The sequence below is a fragment of the Halyomorpha halys genome, unplaced genomic scaffold (assembly GCF_000696795.3).
Source record: "Halyomorpha halys isolate HHAL.00 unplaced genomic scaffold, Hhal_1.1 Scaffold1395.1, whole genome shotgun sequence".
In the NCBI taxonomy this organism is placed as follows: Eukaryota; Metazoa; Arthropoda; class Insecta; order Hemiptera; family Pentatomidae; genus Halyomorpha; species Halyomorpha halys.
Window position 1 is genome coordinate 52,863 of NW_027111868.1, and position 21,765 is coordinate 74,627.

Here is a 21,765-nt window from a genome sequence, read left to right on the forward strand (position 1 = left end):
AATAAAAATAAAAAGAATTTTATATTTTTTAACTTAAATATCTTAAAAGACAGCTTGGGTTCTAATTTGAAAACTTTAATATTTAACAGACTATAGAATTTAATTTAAATTTTATAATATAAAAGACTCTTAATCTCAGGGCGGGTTGCTAGGCAATCAAAAACACACACTTACAATAATTACACTTAATTAAATTAATATATATTTTTCACATGTATATATTTTTAGGTATAACAAAACTAACCAAGTTCACAATCTTCTTTTGATGATTCTTGGTATCTTCTTTTTCTAATGTTATGTCCTACCGTCAAAAATGGCTTCCATTCCTTCCAAAAAGCTATGTCTCTCTCACAACAATGGCTTCCTAACTTTCCCGCTTCCAGCCAAAGGACGTCCTCTTACAGGCAATCCAAACTCATAGTATTTTTCTTCTTGGTTGTCTTCCTTTTTCAAACTGTCCACTCTTGCTGGACAGAAATTGATGAGGACCTCCTCATCCTGGAAACATCATTTCTCCTGCGCGCCCAAACAACGAATGAATCCTCAAAAACCAAAACCTGTCTCGATGTTCCATGTAAACATCGATTCTTGCACAACAGTTAGGGATTTTTGCAAATGATTTACTTTCTGAATATTATTCTTTAGCACTATTTCTTAACTTATATTTTTTCTTAAATTTACTGTATTTTCATTTATGATGGGAAGAGTTAAAATAGTTTTTATGATATTTGAATCAATACAAATATATAAAATAAAATAAATAATAGACTAAAAATTTGGCAATATACATAATAATGGAATGAAAATATAAATTAGTTGATTAATAACTATGTAATATAAAGACAGTAGTAGATTGATTACATTATTATTTGTATACATGAGTAATACATAAATGATACAGTGGAAAGAATTAATTAAAGACGCTACTTAAACAGAAATCTAAAGGTCAAAAGATCGTAGAGATAAAATAGTCAATGTGAGAGTAAAAAAAGAAAAAACCAACATAAAAAAGTGTAAAATGTAAAATAATGAGAGCCCAAAAAAGTAATAAAATGTATCAATATATAATGGGCATGTAAAAAACGGATATATTAACGGGAATAAGAATAAGAAGAAATATGGAGAATAGGAAATGAAGAAATAAGAGAAAAGATAAGAGAGAAAAAAATAACTTACAGTTGTAGGCAGAGATTTCTGCTAAACTGTTTGAAATTGCAGGAATAGTCGTTAGGTCGACAAAGACGTTAGATAAACGGAAATCCAACAGTAAAAAACAAACGTTGAGATAAAATAAGATTAAAATTAAAATTATGAGAGCCAAAATATATTAAAATGTATAAATATGTAGTGGGTATGTAAAGACGGATAATTTAAAAAAAAAAAAAAAATTGGTGGTATTATAATAAATTAATAATTTGGGAATAGGCTAGGGAAAGGTTTTGTTTCAGTTTTGTGATTAACGCGGGAAGACTCTAATTGTATAAAATATATGTTGTTTCTTTGCTGACCACACCCCCCCCCCACCATTTTCTTTAATCATTAATTAACAAAATATTTACTCATGCCAAAGTTTCGACCTGAATTTCAAGTCTTCATCAGGGCTAAAAAACAAAAAGATATAACAATCATTATTCAGAGAAACATAAAAATTAAAAGAAAATAATAAAAAAAACAAATTTTTAAATATACATAAATTTTTATAATTTACACAATATACATATAAATATACAAATTTGTTTGTTTATTATTTTCTTTTAATTTTTATGTTTCTCTGAATGATGAGTGTTCTCTCTTTATGTTTTTTTAGCCCCGATGAAGACCTAAAATTCAGGTTGAAACTTCGGCAAGAATGAATAGTTTTTTTTTATCTGTGTTTTTTTCTGACCACTTATTAATCTACGGCCAACCTACGGTTCTCAAAGGAAAAGTTTATTATTGTAAACATAAAAAATTATAACTTGAACCTTTTTTCTGAAAATACATATATATATTCATACCCCTTCATTCACTCTCTATTATAAATAAATACATTTCTGACTATGTATTTAATTTGAAGGAGTAGTATACACCCTCTAAACTGTACTTTTTTTTTACAGTCAATTTCTGCTGTTTTTTTAGGTTTACTGTAATATAGCGTGTCGCTACAGTATTAATTTATAATGACTGTTTTTATTATCAATTTTTTGTGTCACACAAGATAATGTATGAATGGCTTCAAGCAAAGATAATAACAAGCCACTATTTTGTGCCAAATTCTCCTGTTTCTCTACAAAGCCATTTATAGTGCTAGTTATTTTAACACCACATTTCCATAATAGGGGTATTCATGATGTTGTGTGAAATGTTTTACCATGTTAAATGTTATAACTATAAGATTATGAGCAGCCCTATTTGAAGTCATGTTAAACGTTAAATGCATAAGAGCCCCTAGCGGATTTTCTCAGCAACTTTTTGTATAAGCCTTTATGTTTATAACCTTCCTTCCAGACCCTCATGTTATTGTTTACTTCAGTTTTGATTTAAGTAATTAATTACAACATGCCTAGAGTGAGTGAAAAGTGGAATTTGTGTGAAAGTTTAGCTTATGAAATGAAATGAAAAAATAACTTTATTCTGGGACATATGTCCCCTAAGAATAATTACATGGTTCATGTAGTCAGATTTTTATCTGGCGAGCGTTTACAAATTTTCAGATAGTAGAATGAAATTAGATTGTTTTTTTTTCTCAAATGTATCGTTAAAATTATCCATTCTGGTTTAATAACAGGGATATGAATACCACAAACACACGAAAGAACTGAGCTGTCACAACAACAAAAATGGCGGCGATCTCAACTGGTCTATTGTGAGACGTCATTCTCCATTTAACAGACCAAGTAACAGACTCTCAGCCATGTTAAATGTTATTTCGTTTTACCACGGTAAAAGAAGGCAATTTTTTTCGATTTAACATGAGTGTTTACATTAAACACGCTTTAACATGTTAAACTAAAGATCATGAATACCCCTAATATAATGAAATAAGAATTATATAAAACATTGAATAAGAATTCTGGAATTCTTTGAAAATGCTCTACTGAAAAATTTACATCAACTAGCTAACCATATTCATGGCCTGAACAGGTAGTAGATGTTCATTTGTACAGGTATTAGAATGAAGTTAAAAGTTAAATGATTAATAAATTGTAAAATGTTTTAAGAATTAAATATTTTTTCCTTGAATTTAAATGCCTAAAATTATTATTAATGTTGTGATTATAACCAAAATGTTTTGATGGCATGATTTTTTATTGAGTTCCAAAACTCCCACAATCTGTTTTATATTGGAAGTAGATAATTGAGCATTTGAAGTAGATCGTAGGAAGATAGTCTGAGTGGCGGTCAATAAAGGTACCAAATAGTAGAAAAAACTATTTGATGTTAATCTGAAGTGGTAAACCTTTTTTTCAATCATAGCCCTGCAAAGTGGGGCAAAACATTGGTTAATATTAAATATGTTTTCTTCTAGTTTGTACCTTTATCGACCCCCACCTGGACTGCCTTCCTACAATCTGTATTATAGTTTACTGTTATTTGTTAAGGTTTTTACCTTCTAATAATTGTTTACGTTTTGTTCTGTGTACATCATCTAATATTCTAAGTTTATCACCATTAAATTATTCTTATAATTTAATGTTATGAAACTCGATGCTATTATAATTACATTTTTATTATGAGCGATGTGATGTGGTGTTCTTTTTGTTTCCATATTATTCCATGCCTTTATTTTAATAAATATAGTTTTCAATGTTTTATTTATTGCATTAAAATTATATCATTAACCTATATTATCAATAATACCAATAAAATATTGAGGTACGAGTGTTCGTGTTATTTTAACTATTTTATTGATTTATTTTACTACTTACTTACACATATTATTTACAACTATTTTTGGTTTTTAAAATTGTTTGTTGATTTCATGGTCTTGTAAATAAATTATAGGTATTTGAGGGTTGGGTTTGAGTAAACTATTGCTGCAATTTTTCAATAATAATCCATTTTATATATAACTTATTTTTTTCACGACCACCTTAGAATACTATTAACAAAATACTGCCATATATTGCTTTTTAATATACTATCTATTTTTACTAATTTCTAATTAAAAATAATATAAAAGTATTTTTAACTATCAACAGTAAAAAAATAATAGGCCTAGGAAGCAAAAAAACACAACTGTATTAAACAAACAAGATAAAAACTAAAATAAGTTGTGTAAACAAACACACAAGCTGTTGATAATAGCTTCAATCATTTTCCCACCCCCTTGTATTTACGCTCAAAATATTCTCACTCACTGTTAAATTTTAAGAAATTCCTCTTGAATATTAAAATTAGGGAAACTGAGGAGAACCAAGAACTTTCCCACATGTGGATCTGTAATACCATGTATAATCACCTCCAACACCTTTCCTCTCAATTCTCTAATTTTTACCCTTATTTTTCCAGGATTTATCATACACCAGTTATTTTCTTAAATCCAATAAACCTTATAGTTACTAGATCTGACAAAGGCATCTTGACCATCGTCATGGATAAAACAGATTACACCGACAAAATTCACCATCTCCTCTCTGACCAGACAACGTACGAACCTACTACTCGTGATCCCACCCGCCAATTCATGTTAAAATTTAACCTAGTCCTTAAGAACCTCTTTCAGAATAAACAGATTACCCATCACACTTACTATACCCTCATATCTTATAAATCCCTACCTCCTCTCTTATACAGTTTACCTAAAATCCAGAAACGTGGAAACCCCCTTCGTCCCATCATCTCAAATATTAATGCCCCCTCTTCTAATCTTAGTAAATATTTTCTGTTATCTCTTCAAATTCTTAGCCATGATAATCCCCATGACATCCCAAATTCTTTTGAACTTGGAGAACTTTTATTATCTTTCCATATCCCAGACAAGTTTATTTTAACTTCACTTGATACTGGAAGCCTTTTCACCAATATCCCCATTAACAAGGTACTTAATATTGTGGACAAAATTGGGATACTATAAAACCTCACCCCACCCTTAATCTCACACCTTTTCTAGAATCCCTTGAACTTAGCCAGAACTAGATACCTCATCTTTTACAATCAGTTCTTTCATCAGATCTCTGGACTTGCTATGGGTAACTCCCTTGCTCCTGACGTTTCCAACATCATAAAAACTATTACTCTTACGAAGATGCGTTGCATAAACTACTTTATAGTAAGTTAAATTACCTCTATTTTGAGCGCTGGCAGACATATGTACGTCTTATGGTTTCTGAGATATATTTATCAAAAATCAAAAGTTTTATTCGAACAACGAGAAATTAACTTTTTGTGAATTTATTCTGTCAAATATCATAAAAACTACTACTCCTACGAAGATAAACGTTATTAAATACATTATAGTCCATTAAACTAGCTTTAATTTGAGTGGCAATAGACAACTGTACGCCAAATGATTTTTGAGATATACATATCTCAAATTAAATTCTCGAACTACTCATCTTTCAGTATATTTTTATTAAATGTTGCTTTTTATAAAGATATATATCCAGAACTATTGAACGTAAATAGCTCTATTAGGTCTAATATTTTAGAAAATTTACTCTACTTTAAATAATGTTATCTTAGATTTTCTATTGTTGTTGGTTGTTTTAAAGATATAGAATTAATTTTTTATAACGTTTTGAAACAGCCACAATTTTTTATTTACCCTGCCTATACTTGGCAGACACATACATTTAGACTAATAATTGTCTATAGTTTTCATTAAAGTAATCAAAAATTGGGGTGAAATAACTGACTTTTTTTTTTTCTTGTACTATAGCGTTAAGCCATCTTACCCGAAATCCCCGATCAAGGAACCATAAGGCCACTTTACCGCTGATTTGCACTAAATCTAAGTTTAAACGGTTATCATTGCCTGTTCAATGACCGGCTAAGTTAACCAAAAGATTACATTTCTGGTTCAAAGGATAATTACTGATTTTACCCGAGATTTCAGAAATCATAGTTTAAACTAATATAGTGCAATTGGCCATTGATTCACCGAGTTTAATCAAAATCCTTAGAGCCGATGAGAAGAAAATCGATTCGATAAAGGAGTATTTCTGGTGGGTCCAATTTAGCGAAAAGTTGCTGTAGCATCCCAGGTATATGGCATGTCCAAGTATGCCTGCCTTAAATCTATAATTTCAGTTTCTTAGGGCTTTACGTTTTTGGGTTAGACTGTTCACAAACAAAAAAAAACTAGACCATTTTGGGAGAGTTGGTTATTTGACTCAGGGGACCTCAAAACATGTATTTACTTCGAAAACTGGAATTCGAAATTTTATATATAAATCTAAAATATCATTTCAGCTATCCATAAACATATTAATCCTGCATTCTTTTTGCTGAGACTTCATGGCTAGGCCTTACATGAACGGATGTTTTAGGCGGGCTTTGGTGGGAACCCGCAAGTCTGAATAATTTGGATTGATTAGAAATCGATTGAGCCTTTTGCTGAAAAAGACAAAACAAAAACGGTACATACTCAGAAACGGATAGAATAAACATTTTTAGTGTATTATTTTTTTCAATATTTTGAGCTCAAATCGTTCTAAACATTCTTTGAATATCACTAAGTAATCTGAAAAATAAAACCTAAGAATTGGTCAAGACTACAGCTGAAATGGTTATAAAAGCACAAACGGACAGACTAAACACATTTGGTAAAATAATTTTCAGAATCTTGAGCTCGGTTTATTTCAAAACCTTAACGGTATCTAGTTGAATAATTTGAGCCATTAAAAATAAAAACCGGCTTAGCCTCGCTCAATCTATACATGCCTACAAACGGATATATTACAATAAATACCTAAACACTTACTTTGGCACAAATAGGCAAGACAGATAAAATTATCAAGGAAATCTGTAAAAATTAATCTTCACAATATTTATTGCTTACGATACCGTCGTAAGTTACTCAATGAAGTAAATAACAGTTCATTCAATCAGGATATTTATGATATTGTATTAAATGTAAAATGTTTTACTATGTTAAGTGTTCTATTAAAGATAGGATTATGAGCAGCCCTATTTAGTCATGTTAAATACATGATAGCTTCTTGCGGATTTTCTGAGCAACTTTTTTAATAACCTTTCCTCCTATCTTGTTATTGTTTACTTCTAAGCTTTCATTACATTAATTTATTACAACATGCTTAGATTAAGTGAAAAGTATAAGTTTTAAAGTTTGGCTAATGATTGTCTGTTCAAAAACGTCCAAAACAATACTACAAGACAATCAAGACACAAACTACGAGCAAGTAACCTAACACAACGATGTAGAGCTCAGCTGCTCTGTTGCATGACGTCATCCTCCAGGTTTTCAATCATATTATGTTATATCGTTTTAACATGATAAAAGATATGTAGCTCCGAATGAAAAATGAGCGTTAATTTTAGTAAGTTACTTAATGAAGTAAATAAATAACATTTCATTCAAAAAGTAATGACCAAGCTCTAACAACAAATATCCTATGTCTGACAGTGAAATGGCGACTCATTGAAGATAACAACCCATTTTGGCCAACAATACCAAAGAGTATTAAAGTATAGTTTAAACACTTTTGGGTGAAGTGGAGGAGTAAAAGAGGAGATTCTGTCTAACCTTTTCCTTTAAGTAGTAGTCATAATTTGTATTGCTTTAAGGTTAGAAAGAACGAAGCAAGAAGTGATAAGAATCCCATGGTAACCATAGTACTAAAGAAGCTAACCTTAAAATAAGCTTACTTTGTTTCATCTCGGTACGACGATTTATCTCTGTCAACGTTTCAAATCTCTTACTTTTTTAATATCTTTTATCCAAGTAAGAATTTCAGAATCGAAATTGTGATTCAACAGTTCTCTATGAAAATCTGTTTCTTTTGATACCTTATTCGTCAAAATCCATTGCCCCTGAGAGCCGGACCTGGGATCGATTATAACGCATTATGTGTTTGTATGTTTTCTTACAGTTGTTGATTTTTTATAATAAAGTGCATATTAAAAATGTTTTCAAAGAATCGAATTTTACATTAATAGTTTTAGATCAAAACTAGGGGAGGGGCAAGCCACAATCAATCAGGCTATTGCATTTCAGCACGGAACAGAAGAATTAAACCAAAATTTTAAGAACATTATTTATTATATATATAATTGTCGCATTATTAATTATTACAATTAGTATTTACTTAAAAAACTATTTTTATTAAATTAAATTAATTTTTCACTTCTGGGGGAAGGGCAACTTGCCCTGTGAGTACGCCAATGACTTCTTGTTAAAATGATCTTTGGAAATCCCAAGAATTTAGTTCAAAAAACTTTTACGTATATTAGAAATATAACCGTTTTCAATTTATTTAAATTCCATTACCCTGTTTTTAAATTAATTTAACTTTTTCTTATGATGATGTTGTAGCCTTTTCGTTTTTGATTAGGTATGATAAAGTTTATATTAAAATAAATTTATTTAGATTTTCAAAAACTCGAAATTTAACACATTCAATCGTCTTTTAAAAAATGTATGCTTCTGTGTTTCCGATTCATTTAACTTCTTATTGTGACCATGTTGTTGTCTACCATTGTTGATTGTAAAAAAATTTACTTAAATTTTCAAAAACTTGAATTATGCTAAAAATTTAATTTAAATACATTTCATCGTCCTTTAAAAATTGTATGCACCTCTGTTTTAAAAATGATCTTTAGAAATCCGATGACTTTATTTTAAAAAAAACCTTCGCATATATTAGAAATACAATGGTTTTTCATTTATTTAAAATATTTCCATTACCCTGAATGCTTCTGTTGTTCTAATTAATTTAACTTCTTCTTATGATTATGTTGTAGCCTTACCGTTTTTTATTAGTTATGATAAAGTTTACATTAAAATAAATTTATTTACATTTTCAAAAACTCGATAATTAACTCATCTCCTCGTCTTTAAAAAATTGTATGCTTCCATTACTCTGAATGCTTCTTTGTTTCCAATTTATTTATTTAGTTAACTTCTTATTAATATATACTGTTCTCTACCGTAGTTGATTGTTTATGATGTATTATTATTATTATTAATAAACGAATTGACTTAAATTTTCAAAAACTCGAATTTTGATGCATTTCATCGTCTTTTAAAAATTGTTGTTGTTAAATTGCTCCTGCTATTTAAAAATGTTCTTTAGGAATCGGAAGACTTTAGTTCAAAAAATTGTCACATATATTAGAAATACAATGGTTTTTCATTTGTTTTAAATATTTCCATTACCTTGAATGCTCCTGTTTTTAAAATTAATTTAAATTTCTTCTTATGATCATATTGTAGCCTTACCGTTCTTGATTAGGCATGCTAAATTTTATATTAAAATAAATTTTCTACAACTCGATTTTTAACACATTTCATTGTCTTTTAAATATTGTGTGTTTCCAATTCATTTAACTTCTTATTATGATAGATGGTTTTTGATTGTTTAAGATAAAGTGTATATTAAAATAAATTTTCAAAAACTCGAACTTCACATGTATTAGAAATACATTAGTTTTTTTTTTTTTTAAGTTCCCTTTAACCGGAATGTTTCTATTTTACAAATTAATTTAAAGTTTTAAAACCTAAGAAAGAAATGAGATTGAAGAAGGCAGTTGAGGAAAAGGAGCTATCAAGCTGGCGTTTCCTTCCTTATACACTATCGTTTGAACTATAATTAGAAATGACTGATTTCGCCCTCCCGATCTACATATACAGAAAAAAAAACATTTGGAAGAAAGGAATGTACAGACCATCTACCACGACCAATTAAATACTCAGTTATTGTCATGTATCGCCACATCTTGCTGCTGGCCACTTTGGTCTCTCTAACCTGTCTCTTCCTCTTCACTCTACACACTCTCTTTGTAAGTATATATTCATCTCACTGATACTAACAATAGGCCCATTTCAGTAATGGAGCTCAGAATATAATATGTTAATGCATTAGGTTCTAACAACTGAACAGGTCATCTCAAAAATACCCCATGTTTGACGGTGCAATAATGACTTATTTAAAATAATATTAATCCATTTCGGTCAACAATACCGGAGAGTATTAAAGTATACTTTAAATACAATTGGGTTAATGGAAAAAAGAGGAGGTTCTGTCTAATACCCTTTTCCTTTGATAATAGTATTCATATTTTACATTTTGTTAAGGATAGGCCTGGGAAAGAACAAAGCAACAAGTGATAAGTATCTCATGGCAACCATTGCGCTGTGGAAGCTAACTCTCACTTTTATCAAAGTAAGAATTTAATGATCGAAATTGTGATTTATTACTTCTCCATGAAATTCCCTTTCTTTTGATATCTCATTCATCAAAACCCATCGCCCTTGAGAGCCGAATAAGAGATCGATATTACCGCATTATGTGTATGTTGTTGATTGTTTATGATAAAGTGTATATTAAAACAAATTTACTTTTTTTTTTTGTTTATATGTTTATTGAAATTTACAACTGTACATAATAATACATTCAGTAAATTTGATGTAATTTTATAATGGAGTGTTACAAGCGTGTAGGGAAACTACCGATTGCTAAACAATTTCACTCTAATTACGTTTTTACATTAGAAGTTCTAGTGGCCATCTTCTTATCAGGCGCCTCGGAGGATTGTCAGAAATGGAAGAGGAAGCAAGGTCAGAAACTAGTGGGTTTGGGTGGTCATTTATAATGGAAGGAATGATATCTGGTTTGGGCTAGGTCGGTTACATTTGGAACATTAAGGTCTTTATGTATGATTTTATTTGTGACAGAGTAAGGTGCATTGGGGATTTTAAGAAGGATTTTGGATTGTAAGGATTGGAATGCACATTAGATTCTAAAAATTGAACAGGTCATTTCAAAAATCGCAAAAGACAAATACAGTGTAATCTGGGTAATCCGAACTTCGGTACTCTATAAGCTAGTTTAATGTGCTATAAAGTAGTTCTAGTTGTTCGGACGAAATTTCGTAAGCAAAATATGGAAATATCATAAAAACTACTATCCCTACGAAGATAAACGTTATAAAATACTTTATACTCCAGCAACGCTAGTAGAAATCTGTTCGTCTTATCGTTCCTCAGATATAGGTTTTCACAAATAAAAGTAGAGTAAATTTGTTAAAATATGAGCCCTAATAGAATTGTTTACGGTCAATAGCGTCCGATAAACACCTTTTTAAAAAGCAACATTTAACAACGAAAAATCAAAGTCGATTAATTTATTTTGTGAAAACTATATCTCACTAACTATTAAATCAGAAGAGTTCTCTTAGCACTCATTGAAGCTAATTGAATTTATTATAATTAGTGTTTTCTTAGATATAGTAGTTTCCATGATATGTTCCAAAATAAATTCACAAACTATTGATTTTTTTTTTAAATTGTACTAGTTGAAAAAATGTATCTGGAGTACTATAGAACGTAAAGAGCTCATATTTTATGAAATAGACTCCATTTTAAATAATGTGCTATGAAGTTGGTTTAGTGTTTTAGGTAGTTATAAAGATATGAATGAAAAATTATCGTTAATTTTAGTAGGTTACTTAATGAAGTAAATAACCATTCAATTAGTAATGACCAGGCTTTAAAAAAAATACCCTATGTCTGACGGTGAAATGGCGACTCATTTAAGATAACAATCCATTTTGGCCAACAATACCAGAGAGCTTTGAAGTATACTTTAAATACGATTGGGTAAAGGATAAAAGAGGTCGTTCTGTCTAATACCCTTTTCCTCTAAGTAGTATCCATAACTCTTAGTACTGTTTTAAAGTTAGGCTTGGGAAAGAACGAAGCAACAAGCGATAAGAATCCCATGAGAACCATAGTGCTGAGGAAGTTTCATCTCGACGACTTATCTCTGTCAGAGTTTCAAAGCTCTCACTTTTTAAATATCTTTTATCAAAGTGAGATTTATTCAAGAATATAAATTGTGATTTATCACTTCTCTATGAAATTCCCTTTCTTTTGATACCTCAATGGTCAAAATCCATCGTCCCTGAGAGCAGGAAAAGGTATCGATTTTAACGTATTATGTGTTTGTATCCTTAACGTTGTTGATTTTTTATGATAATCTGTATATTAAAACAAATTTACTTAAATTTTTCAACTTCAATTATGCTAAAAATCGAATTTTAATACATTTCATCCGCTTTTAAAAATGGATGCTCTTTCTTGTTAAAAATGATCTTTGGAAATTTCAAGAATTTAGTTCAAAAAACCTTTACATATATTAGAAATACACTATTTTTTTTATTTATTTCAAATATTTCCATTACCATTGATAAGTTTTTTAGTGTTTTAGGTAGTTCTTAAGATATGGAGCTCGGAATGAAAAATGGACGTTAATGTTAGAATTTTCTGAAATAAAATAAAATAAATAAACAATCATTGTGCACCTTAAATGCTTCAATATTGACTTTTTTTAATACCATGTACTGGCCCCCTTAAAAATACTGAACCATTTTCTGAATAGAAATAAGAAATTTTTAGCTTAAAAGATTTCAAAAATGAATTTTTCGTATCTTCTGGAACAGCCAATTTCAATTCCCACAGTTATGGTTGGTCCAGTCATCAATTTTATCTGTACAGTTTTTTTCTAAATAATGAAAAATCAATATTGTGTGTTAGTTACTTCATCCTATTTATTTTTATTACTTTAATGAAAATTATTCACAGTTATATAGTTTTCATTAAAGTAAATAGAAATGAAGGTGAAGTAACTCACACAAACACATAATATTAATTTTTTATTATTTGGAAAAGTGTGGCTTTTTGAAAAACTGTATCTCTAGACATGGGCGTACACAGGGAAAAAGTATTAATTTAAATGAAAATAAAATTTTTTCAAGCAAATAATAGTAATAACTAATAAAGCACTCCTATAATTATAAATAATTTTCTTTAAAATTTTGGTTTCATTCTCCTTTTCCGTACTGAAATGGCACAACCTGAACGACCATGCCCCCTCCCCCCCCCCTCCCTTGAGTACGCCTTGTCTCTAGAACTACGGAACGTAAAGGCTTCTATAAGATCTCATGTTATAGACAATTTACTCTGCATTAAATAATCTGCTATAAAGATTTTTAGAGATTTGGTTAGTTATGAGTGTATGAAAATTGGGCGTGAACGTTAAATATTTACAACGTTTCGCCCCACTTTGCAGGGCTTCATCAGGGGTAAAAAAATACAAAATGATACAATGATAAGAATAAAAATAAAAAGACAAGATACAATGATAAGAATAAAAACAAGTAACAGTGGCAAGAGTAAAAATTTCTTTATAAAAATATGTAAAATATAAAGCTAAAAAAGTACAGGAGATACATATAAAACAAAAACAATACGGGGAAAGGGAAAAAAAAAAAAGATATATAGAGATAAAATAAACGTCATGAAAGAATGATAAAAATAAAAATAAATAATAATAATGATATAAAATGACAATAAATGAGCTAAGAGCAAGTAAGGACAACATACCTGCTTAAATGAATCGGTTGAACAGAACTTTTTTTCCCTTTCCCCGTATTGTTTTTGTTTTATATGTATCTCCTGTACTTTTTTAGCTTTATATTTTACATATTTTTATAAAGAAATTTTTACTCTTGCCATTGTTACTTATTTTTATTCTTATCATTGTATCTTATCTTTGTATTTTTATTCTTATCATTGTATCTTATCTTTGTATTTTTATTCTTATCATTGTATCTTATCTTTGTATTTTTATTCTTATCATTGTATCATTTTAGCCCTGATGAAGCCCTGCAAAGTGGGACGAAACGTCGGAAAATAAATAGTTGTTAACTATTTTTGTTTCACTTTTGACCGCAACCCTGACCATCTTCTTATATATCAACTTTTACGGTCAACTATATATACATATATGTTAAATATTTACTTTTTCATAACATTTACTGCATCACTTAAAAAAGAGGAACCATTTTCTCAAAGGAAATAAGATACAATTTTTTATTTTATATAAAAGAACTCAAAAATGAATTTTTCATATCTTTTGGTACGACCGCCATTTCTTATTCCCCCATTACTATGGTCGCAGAGTCATCGATTTTGACTCATAAAATGTGTCAAATGTGGCTTAATAAAATCAATTTTTCACATTAATGGCCTATAATTTTAATGAACCAAAGTATATCAGAGTACAATTAAATATGCTTTAATATCAGCTAGGTCTATCTCTCATTGAAATGGTCTGGTTGGGCTTAAATAATGTGGAGGTATTCTGTTAGTCCTGGCACCACCATCACCAGCCGGAATGGCCCCTCCCCATTTCTTGAAAGCCCCCCAGCTATCATGCCACCAATGTATAACCGCTTTCAGCAGACTAAAAGAAAAAGTAGCACTCTTGCACCCCTATACATACAGGAATTGGTATGAAATAAGAACAGAATATTACACATTTTTTCTCACTGTCATAAGGAGTACTCAGTTGGGTAGAGATGAGGATGGTAGTTCAGCTCACTCTTAGATAAGTATACATGCTCAATTTTCAAAATGGTTTCCTGTATGTTTTTCATTTAGGTAAGAAAACATTGGGACTAAAAACTTCATTTTTTTTACTCTAGTTGGGCACTTGGACTACAAGGAGTACTAACGAGCATACTTTATACACATGTCATTTATTGTTCAATTTTAAGAAAAAAATAGAAACAAAAAATATTTTTGGAAAAAACGTGACATATAGCTTTTAAAGCGATCGATTCAATTAACAATTAAAATTATTTATAAACTTTGTTTCACATTTACAGAATATAAGTTCTATTTTATTTCTAAGAATAATATATCTCCATATTTCTTATTTAGTTTTTTAACACGGCCAATATTTCAAAGATGCGTCCATCTTCAATAACATTCCATGATGAATAGGAGCAGATAAGATAAATGTAAAACAGCATCAGACGTAGCTCTCAAATTTTTTTTTTTTTTTAATTATTAATAATCAAACTAAAATAGACAATGAAAACAAAAATCATTTAAATGAAATAGAATATGTGTTCTATAAACTAAGATGTATTTCAAGAATTAGGTAGAGATAATATAAAGAGGATACACCCGATTAAATAGTAAACAATACCACGGCGTTATAAAGAAAAGTTTTGAAAATTGTTAATAAAGATTATTTCATTTAACCCCGTTACAATCCATAATCAAAAATAAATGCTAAACCTCGTTGTACCTTTTGCACAAACCTCCTATAACCACGTGTCTTATAATTAAATTAAGAATATAGGCTTACATCCCTACTACCATTCTTCATTTATGTTTAAATACAGTCCACTCAATTCAAACCAGTGATGCCATTAACGCACAATTAATTTGGGTAATATCCTCCAACATTTACTCCGGGAAATATCTAAATTATACTGGGTTAAATTATACTACCTTCAAAATTACTTCATTTTTTTGTTTATACAAACCAGGAAACATCTTACAGTTACATAATTCATAGAATTTAAGGCAAATGGGTTAATAGAAATAGGACCCATTTCTAAACACCCAAGTTTATTTGAAAATATTGATTAATGTTAATTCGATTGATTATGTTTCAGAAAGTGGAAAAGGGATATGAAGAACATTCAAAAAGTAAAAGGGATATCCTAAGAAATGCAGGAGGATCAGACGCTATAGTGATGTTTGACAAAAGGAAGCTACATGGTGTAATAAGCAAAAAAGGACCGACTGATAATGATCTTCTACATCTGGTCATAGAAATCGGAAATTTGAAGGAAACTATTGAACTTCTGGAACATGGTGCTGAAATCAACAGCAGAGGAAAGGAAGGATCGACGCCACTCCATATTGCTGCTAGTAAGGGCTACCGAACCATTGTTACTTCGTTACTTGAAAGAAATGCAATTGTGGATTTAAGAGATGAAGATAATAACGCTCCAATACATCTTGCAGTATCTAATGGGCACCTCAATGTTGTTAGGGCACTTCTAGATCATGGCGCTGGCATCAATAGTAAGGGGAAATTCAATAGAACACCACTACATGTTGCTGTCGCGAAAGAATACCAAAATATTATTAGTTTACTCTTGGAAAAGAATGCAAGAATGGATATAAGTGATGGAGATGGCAACGCTCCAATACATTATGCAGTGTCTAATGGGAATTCAGATATTGTAAGAGCACTTCTAAATCGCGGAGCTAATATCAACATTAAGGGAAATTTAGGATCCACGCCATTACATATTGCTATTAGCAAAGGCCAACAAAATATAGTTGATTTACTGTTGGAGAGGATGTCAAACGTGGATATAGTAGATGAACAAGGCTTAGCTCCAATACATTATGCAACAATTTTGGGGAATCTGAATGTTGTTAAGGCACTCCTTGATCACGGTGCGAACATCCAAAGCACAGAAAATACCGCTACAACACCGTTGCATTTGGCTGCAAAGTTTGGTTATGTAAGTATTGTAAGTTTACTTCTGGAGAAGAATGTGAGTGTGGATATAAGAGGCCAATATAATGTAGCTCCCATACATTATGCAGTATTATTTGGTAATTTGAATGTTGTTAAAGTACTGCTAGATCGTGGTGCTAGTATCAATATTCAGGACTATTCAGGTAAGACTCCTCTCCATTACGCTGCTACGAAGGGCTTCGAACCAATTGTTAATTTATTGTTAGAGAGGAATGCAACTGTGAATATAAAAAATAACGATGAGTTCACTCCGTTACATTTAGCAGCATTATATGGTAATTTGAATGTTGTTAAGATTCTTCTAGATCATGGAGCTATTACTAATAGTAAGGGAATATCCAATGTAACACCGCTTCATCTTGCGGTATCAAAGGGGCACGTAAATATTGTTAATTTCCTGTTGGAAAGGAACGAAAGTACGAATATAAGAGACATTAATAATGACACTCTACTACATTACGCAGTTGCTTATAACAAATTGTTCGTCGTTAGGGCACTTTTAGATCACGGTGCTTTCATCAATATTGAGGGAAATTTCAGTAGGACACCACTGCATATTGCTGCCAACAAAGGTTTCGAAAGCATTGTTGATTTACTGCTGGAAAGGAATGCAAGTGTGGAATTAAGAAATGATAATAATAACGCTCCAATTCATGAAGCCGTATCTTATGAGCATCTGAACATTGTTAAGAAGCTTCTAGACCATGGTGCAGGGGTCAACAGTAAGGGATATTCAGGATCCACGCCGCTACATTACGCTGCTCATCATGGGAAGGACGACGTAAATATTGTGAATTTTCTGTTAGAGAGGAACGCCAGCTTGGATATAAGGAATATGTTCAATGATGCTCCAATACATTATGCAACAGGTAAAGGGAATCTAAACATAGTTAGGACAATTCTAGACCATGGCGGTTTTATCGACAGTAGGGGAAGTTTTGGAAGAACGCCACTCCATATTGCTGCTGGACGTGGCTACGAAAGTATTGTTAATTTACTCATAGAAAGAAATGCAACTGTGAATATAGGAGATAAAGAAAATGTCGCTCCATTAAATTATGCAGCATTACAGGGCGAATTTAACATTGCTAAGACACTTCTTGATCACGGCGCTCACATTGATAGTATTGGAAAAAGCAGATTCACGCCACTGCATAATGCAGTGGATTATGGCTTCGAACGCATTGTTAATTTACTTTTGACAAGAAACGCTAGTGTGCATACAAGAAATATGAATAATAACACTCCGATTCATGATGCAGTTATCTATGGGAGTCTGAATATTGTTAGGGCACTTCTAGACCATGGTGCCTCGGTCAATTGTCAGGGAGAGTATGGATTCACACCAATCCATATTGCTGCTATGAAGGGCCACGAAGCTATATTTAATCTACTCTTAGAGAGAAACGCAAGTGTAGAAATGAGAAATACTTATAATGATGCAGCAATACATTACGCAATGAAGGGCCGACACATAGAAATGGTTATGCAACTTCTGGATCACGGGACAAATGTTAATATGAAAGGTGGAAATGGTAACACGCCGCTTTTTTTAGCGGTAAAAACTAACATTAAAATGATGAAAACTCTTATTGAACGCGGCGCTGATGTGGATTCACAAAACCTCTATGGACAAACGCCGCTACATTACGCCGCTATAAACGCTAACGATACTGCCGTTGGCTACTTGATATCCCAGAATGCTAGTTTAGAAATCCAAGATTCCTTTTGCTTTACTCCTCTTCTATGGGCCTCTTATAAAGGAAATGTAAACGTAGTAAAGACTTTTTTAGATTATGAGGATGATATTAACAGAATAGGTTGTAACAATATTACAGCTCTATACACAGCAATAGATAATGCTAATCCAGAGCTAATCGAATTTCTATTGTCTAATAATGCTGACCCTAATGTGATGAGTGAAGAAGGGAAAACAATACTAGATTTAGCTTATTCAAAACGACTTGATGAATTAATGGAATTCCTTTTAGAGTATGGAGCCAAAGTAGAAGATGAGAGTTTCTTAGGATCAAAAATTCTGTTCAATGCGGTTTCAAATAAAAAGTTGAAACTCGTAAAGCTTTTATTGAATAGGACAGAGAATTTTGAATCTTACCCAACTGTTATCCTCAATTATGCCATAGGAATGAGGTTTCTAGAAGGAGTGGATCTACTCATCAAACACGGAGCAAATATAGAAAAGAAAGACATTCACGGTAATCTTCCTCTTTCTTCAGCTGTTAAATCGAAAGATGTTGATATAGTTAATTTAATTCTGCAAACGAGCAGGAGTAGAATCACAAATGCGAATTTCACGACGTTTATAGATGCATATTCAGATGTAAAGTTCATTAACTCTCAGAATAATGTACGGGTAACAGAGATCCATAATTCGACAGCACTCCACATTGCTTCCTACTACGGACTCACGGATATTGTAAGGTTATTGATATCACATGGAGCCTCATTAGAAGTAAAAGATGAACGGGGATATACACCGCTCCATTACTCCTGTGAGCAGGGACATGTCGAAGTAGTGAAATTGCTTTTAAATTTTGAAGCCAATAAGTATTCTGCCAACATCAACGGTACGACTCCCTTGCACATCGCCTGCAGACTTGGTTATCTTCCAATAGCCCAATTACTACTTCCTCAGCCTCCATCTGCATTAGATTATAGTGATAAAGATGGATACACTGCACTTCACTACTCGGCGTTGAGCGATTCGCAAGAAATAGGGAAGTTGTTACTAAATCTTGATGCTAACAAAGAAGCCAAAACTAAAGATCTTAGAACTCCTCTACATTATGCTTCTCTCGAGGGCCACAAGGAAATAGCGGACGTCTTATTGAAGAACGGAGCAAACAGTGATGCAGTAGATATAGATGGAATGACCCCTTTACATCTGGCCGCAAGAGAAAGGCATTCCCATATGGTCAAATTATTGCTTGCTCATAGTATTTACCACTTTTATGAAAACAAAAATGGCGATACCCCTCTGCATCTGGCTTGCGAAAAGCATAACAAATCCATAGGAAGTGAAAAAGATGTTGTTTCGATGCTGGCAGATCTTGAATATATCAATCCATTAAATTTCTACCTCATGTCACCTTTACATATTGGATCTAGAGACAATTCCATAGGATGTGTAGAAGTACTCTTATTACATGGAGCTAGAGAGGAGGGAGATAAATTTTCAAATCACCCTATTCATTACGCTGCATTGAATGGAAATTTGGCAATCGTTTCTATGTTACTTAAGAAAAATCGTGAGATTGGAGGTGCATTTAATATTGACCATGAAACTCCTTTGTTCGTAGCGTCCAGGGAAGGCCACACTGATGTTGTAAAATTGCTTTCAGAGGACGGGCTCGAAGGTTTAAGGCCTGATATAAATGGTAGGACTGCTCTACACCGCAGTGCTAGCAGAGGTCATTTAGAAATAGTGAAAATTCTTCGACAGAAACGAGCTAATACGAATGAGGAAGATAAATGGGGCTTCACAGCATTGAACTACGCTGCTTCTTGGAGAGGCCACCAAGATGTTATAGGATACCTTTCCACCACCTTGCTGAACATTACATTATCATCATATTTAGACACATCAAATCTTTTTTAAACGCCATTTAAGAAAAAAACTTGTAGCCACAATATATTAATCAATTTATATAAATCAATCAATAAGGACTACTATATCTTATTATTATGGTACTACACTTCCTACAAGAACCCTTGCCTTCCCCACCACAGCCAACTAAAATTAAAAGATTCATATATATTAATACTTACCATATATTATTCTATCTCAATCGTAATAATTTAATGTTAATTAATTTCTTTTGTGCATGGTAATTTTATGTTTATAAATTATAAAAAATAAAATAAGAATTATACATATAAATTTATTAGATATCAATTCATGTACATCATTGTAAATTAATAAATGTCTTCTATTTTTTGTTAATACTATGCAATTGATAATAATAATAATTTATATTTTTTATGTATAAATAAACAATATTTAGACTTACTTTGTGTTTCCTTTCTTGACCACACTCCCAAACAATTGAAAAACCCTGATTAAATCTCCAGTCACTATTATCTCCTCCATTAATTATATTTTAATAAGTTAAATTTAAAGAAAATGTACCATTCTAAAGTTTATGATAAAAATTTTAATATCCTACATTATTTCATATACAAATTTTATTTTATTGCTAATATATATACAAACATATAAATATACATATATATTGAATAACCTAAAAGTAGTAGTAATAATATAAAAGAGTAGGTAAGTAATATCTTAATTATAATAAAATTTAAGAAAAAATGACACTGTACTGAGTATGAGGGAGGAGATGGAGAGGTGGGGGGAGATTAGTTACTGAAAAAATTTACAGATGAATTCATCAAGTTATACGAAATTTCATTCTCAGCCACTTGCAGTTGAATGCTGTCAAAAGAAGTAACCTAGAATTTGGGAAATCCAACTCTCTCTCAAAGAATGAAAAGCCTGATGCAGGATATTAATTACTAAGGTTCTCCACTAAAACAGGCATAAATTGGGTGCATTTTTTCTAAGAAAAATTTCTGGCATATGAATAAAGGAAACGAGTCTTGGAGTAAAGGAATGAAGATTATTAAAGGTTAACTTCCAAAAATATATTAATTGAAATAATAATTTCACTTGTCATTTATCTCTTTCCATTTTAAATTCATTCTTAAACTTATCTTAAAACGCCTATACCCCATCCTAAATTCCAACCACATAATCCCAGATCACCAGTTTGGATTCCGAACATCCCACTCCACTATCCAGCAATGTCATCGTGTGGTTGATGTAGTCTCGTCTTCATTGGAGCGCGGAATGTACTGGCTTTTGATCGAGTCTGGCACCCAGGACTGCTATACAAGATCCGTAAATTCCTACCCCCTACATATTATTTCATTATCCGTTATTATCTATTCTATCCATTCTAACACTATTCTCACCATGTATGCTGATGAAACATGCCTATTGTCAGTGAATAATGATCCTTCCATTGTATCCAAAACCCTCCAATCCCACATCACCACCCTTGAAGAATGATGCCAAAACTGGAGGATTAAAATAAATTCTAATAAATTCCACCAAATCACATTTACCCTTCGTCGTAAACCTTCATCTTGCCACACAATATCTTTTAATAATACCCCACTTATTCCTGTTGAGCAGATCCGTTACTTAGGACTAAATCTGGACAAACGA

The 21,765-nt window shown here is 31.4% G+C and overlaps 1 protein-coding gene across 1 annotated transcript in view; it reads left to right on the top strand.

Moving 5' to 3' along the window:
* LOC106689564 (serine/threonine-protein phosphatase 6 regulatory ankyrin repeat subunit B) overlaps positions 1-20,500 on the top strand; it is a gene marked incomplete in the record, with an annotated part of 34,097 nt that extends 13,597 nt beyond the window's left edge. The window contains 1 exon segment of the mRNA XM_014434610.3: positions 16,007-20,500. Within this exon segment, the coding sequence (XP_014290096.2) occupies positions 16,007-20,133 (4,127 nt within the window).
* Between the last annotated feature and the right edge of the window lie 1,265 nt (positions 20,501-21,765).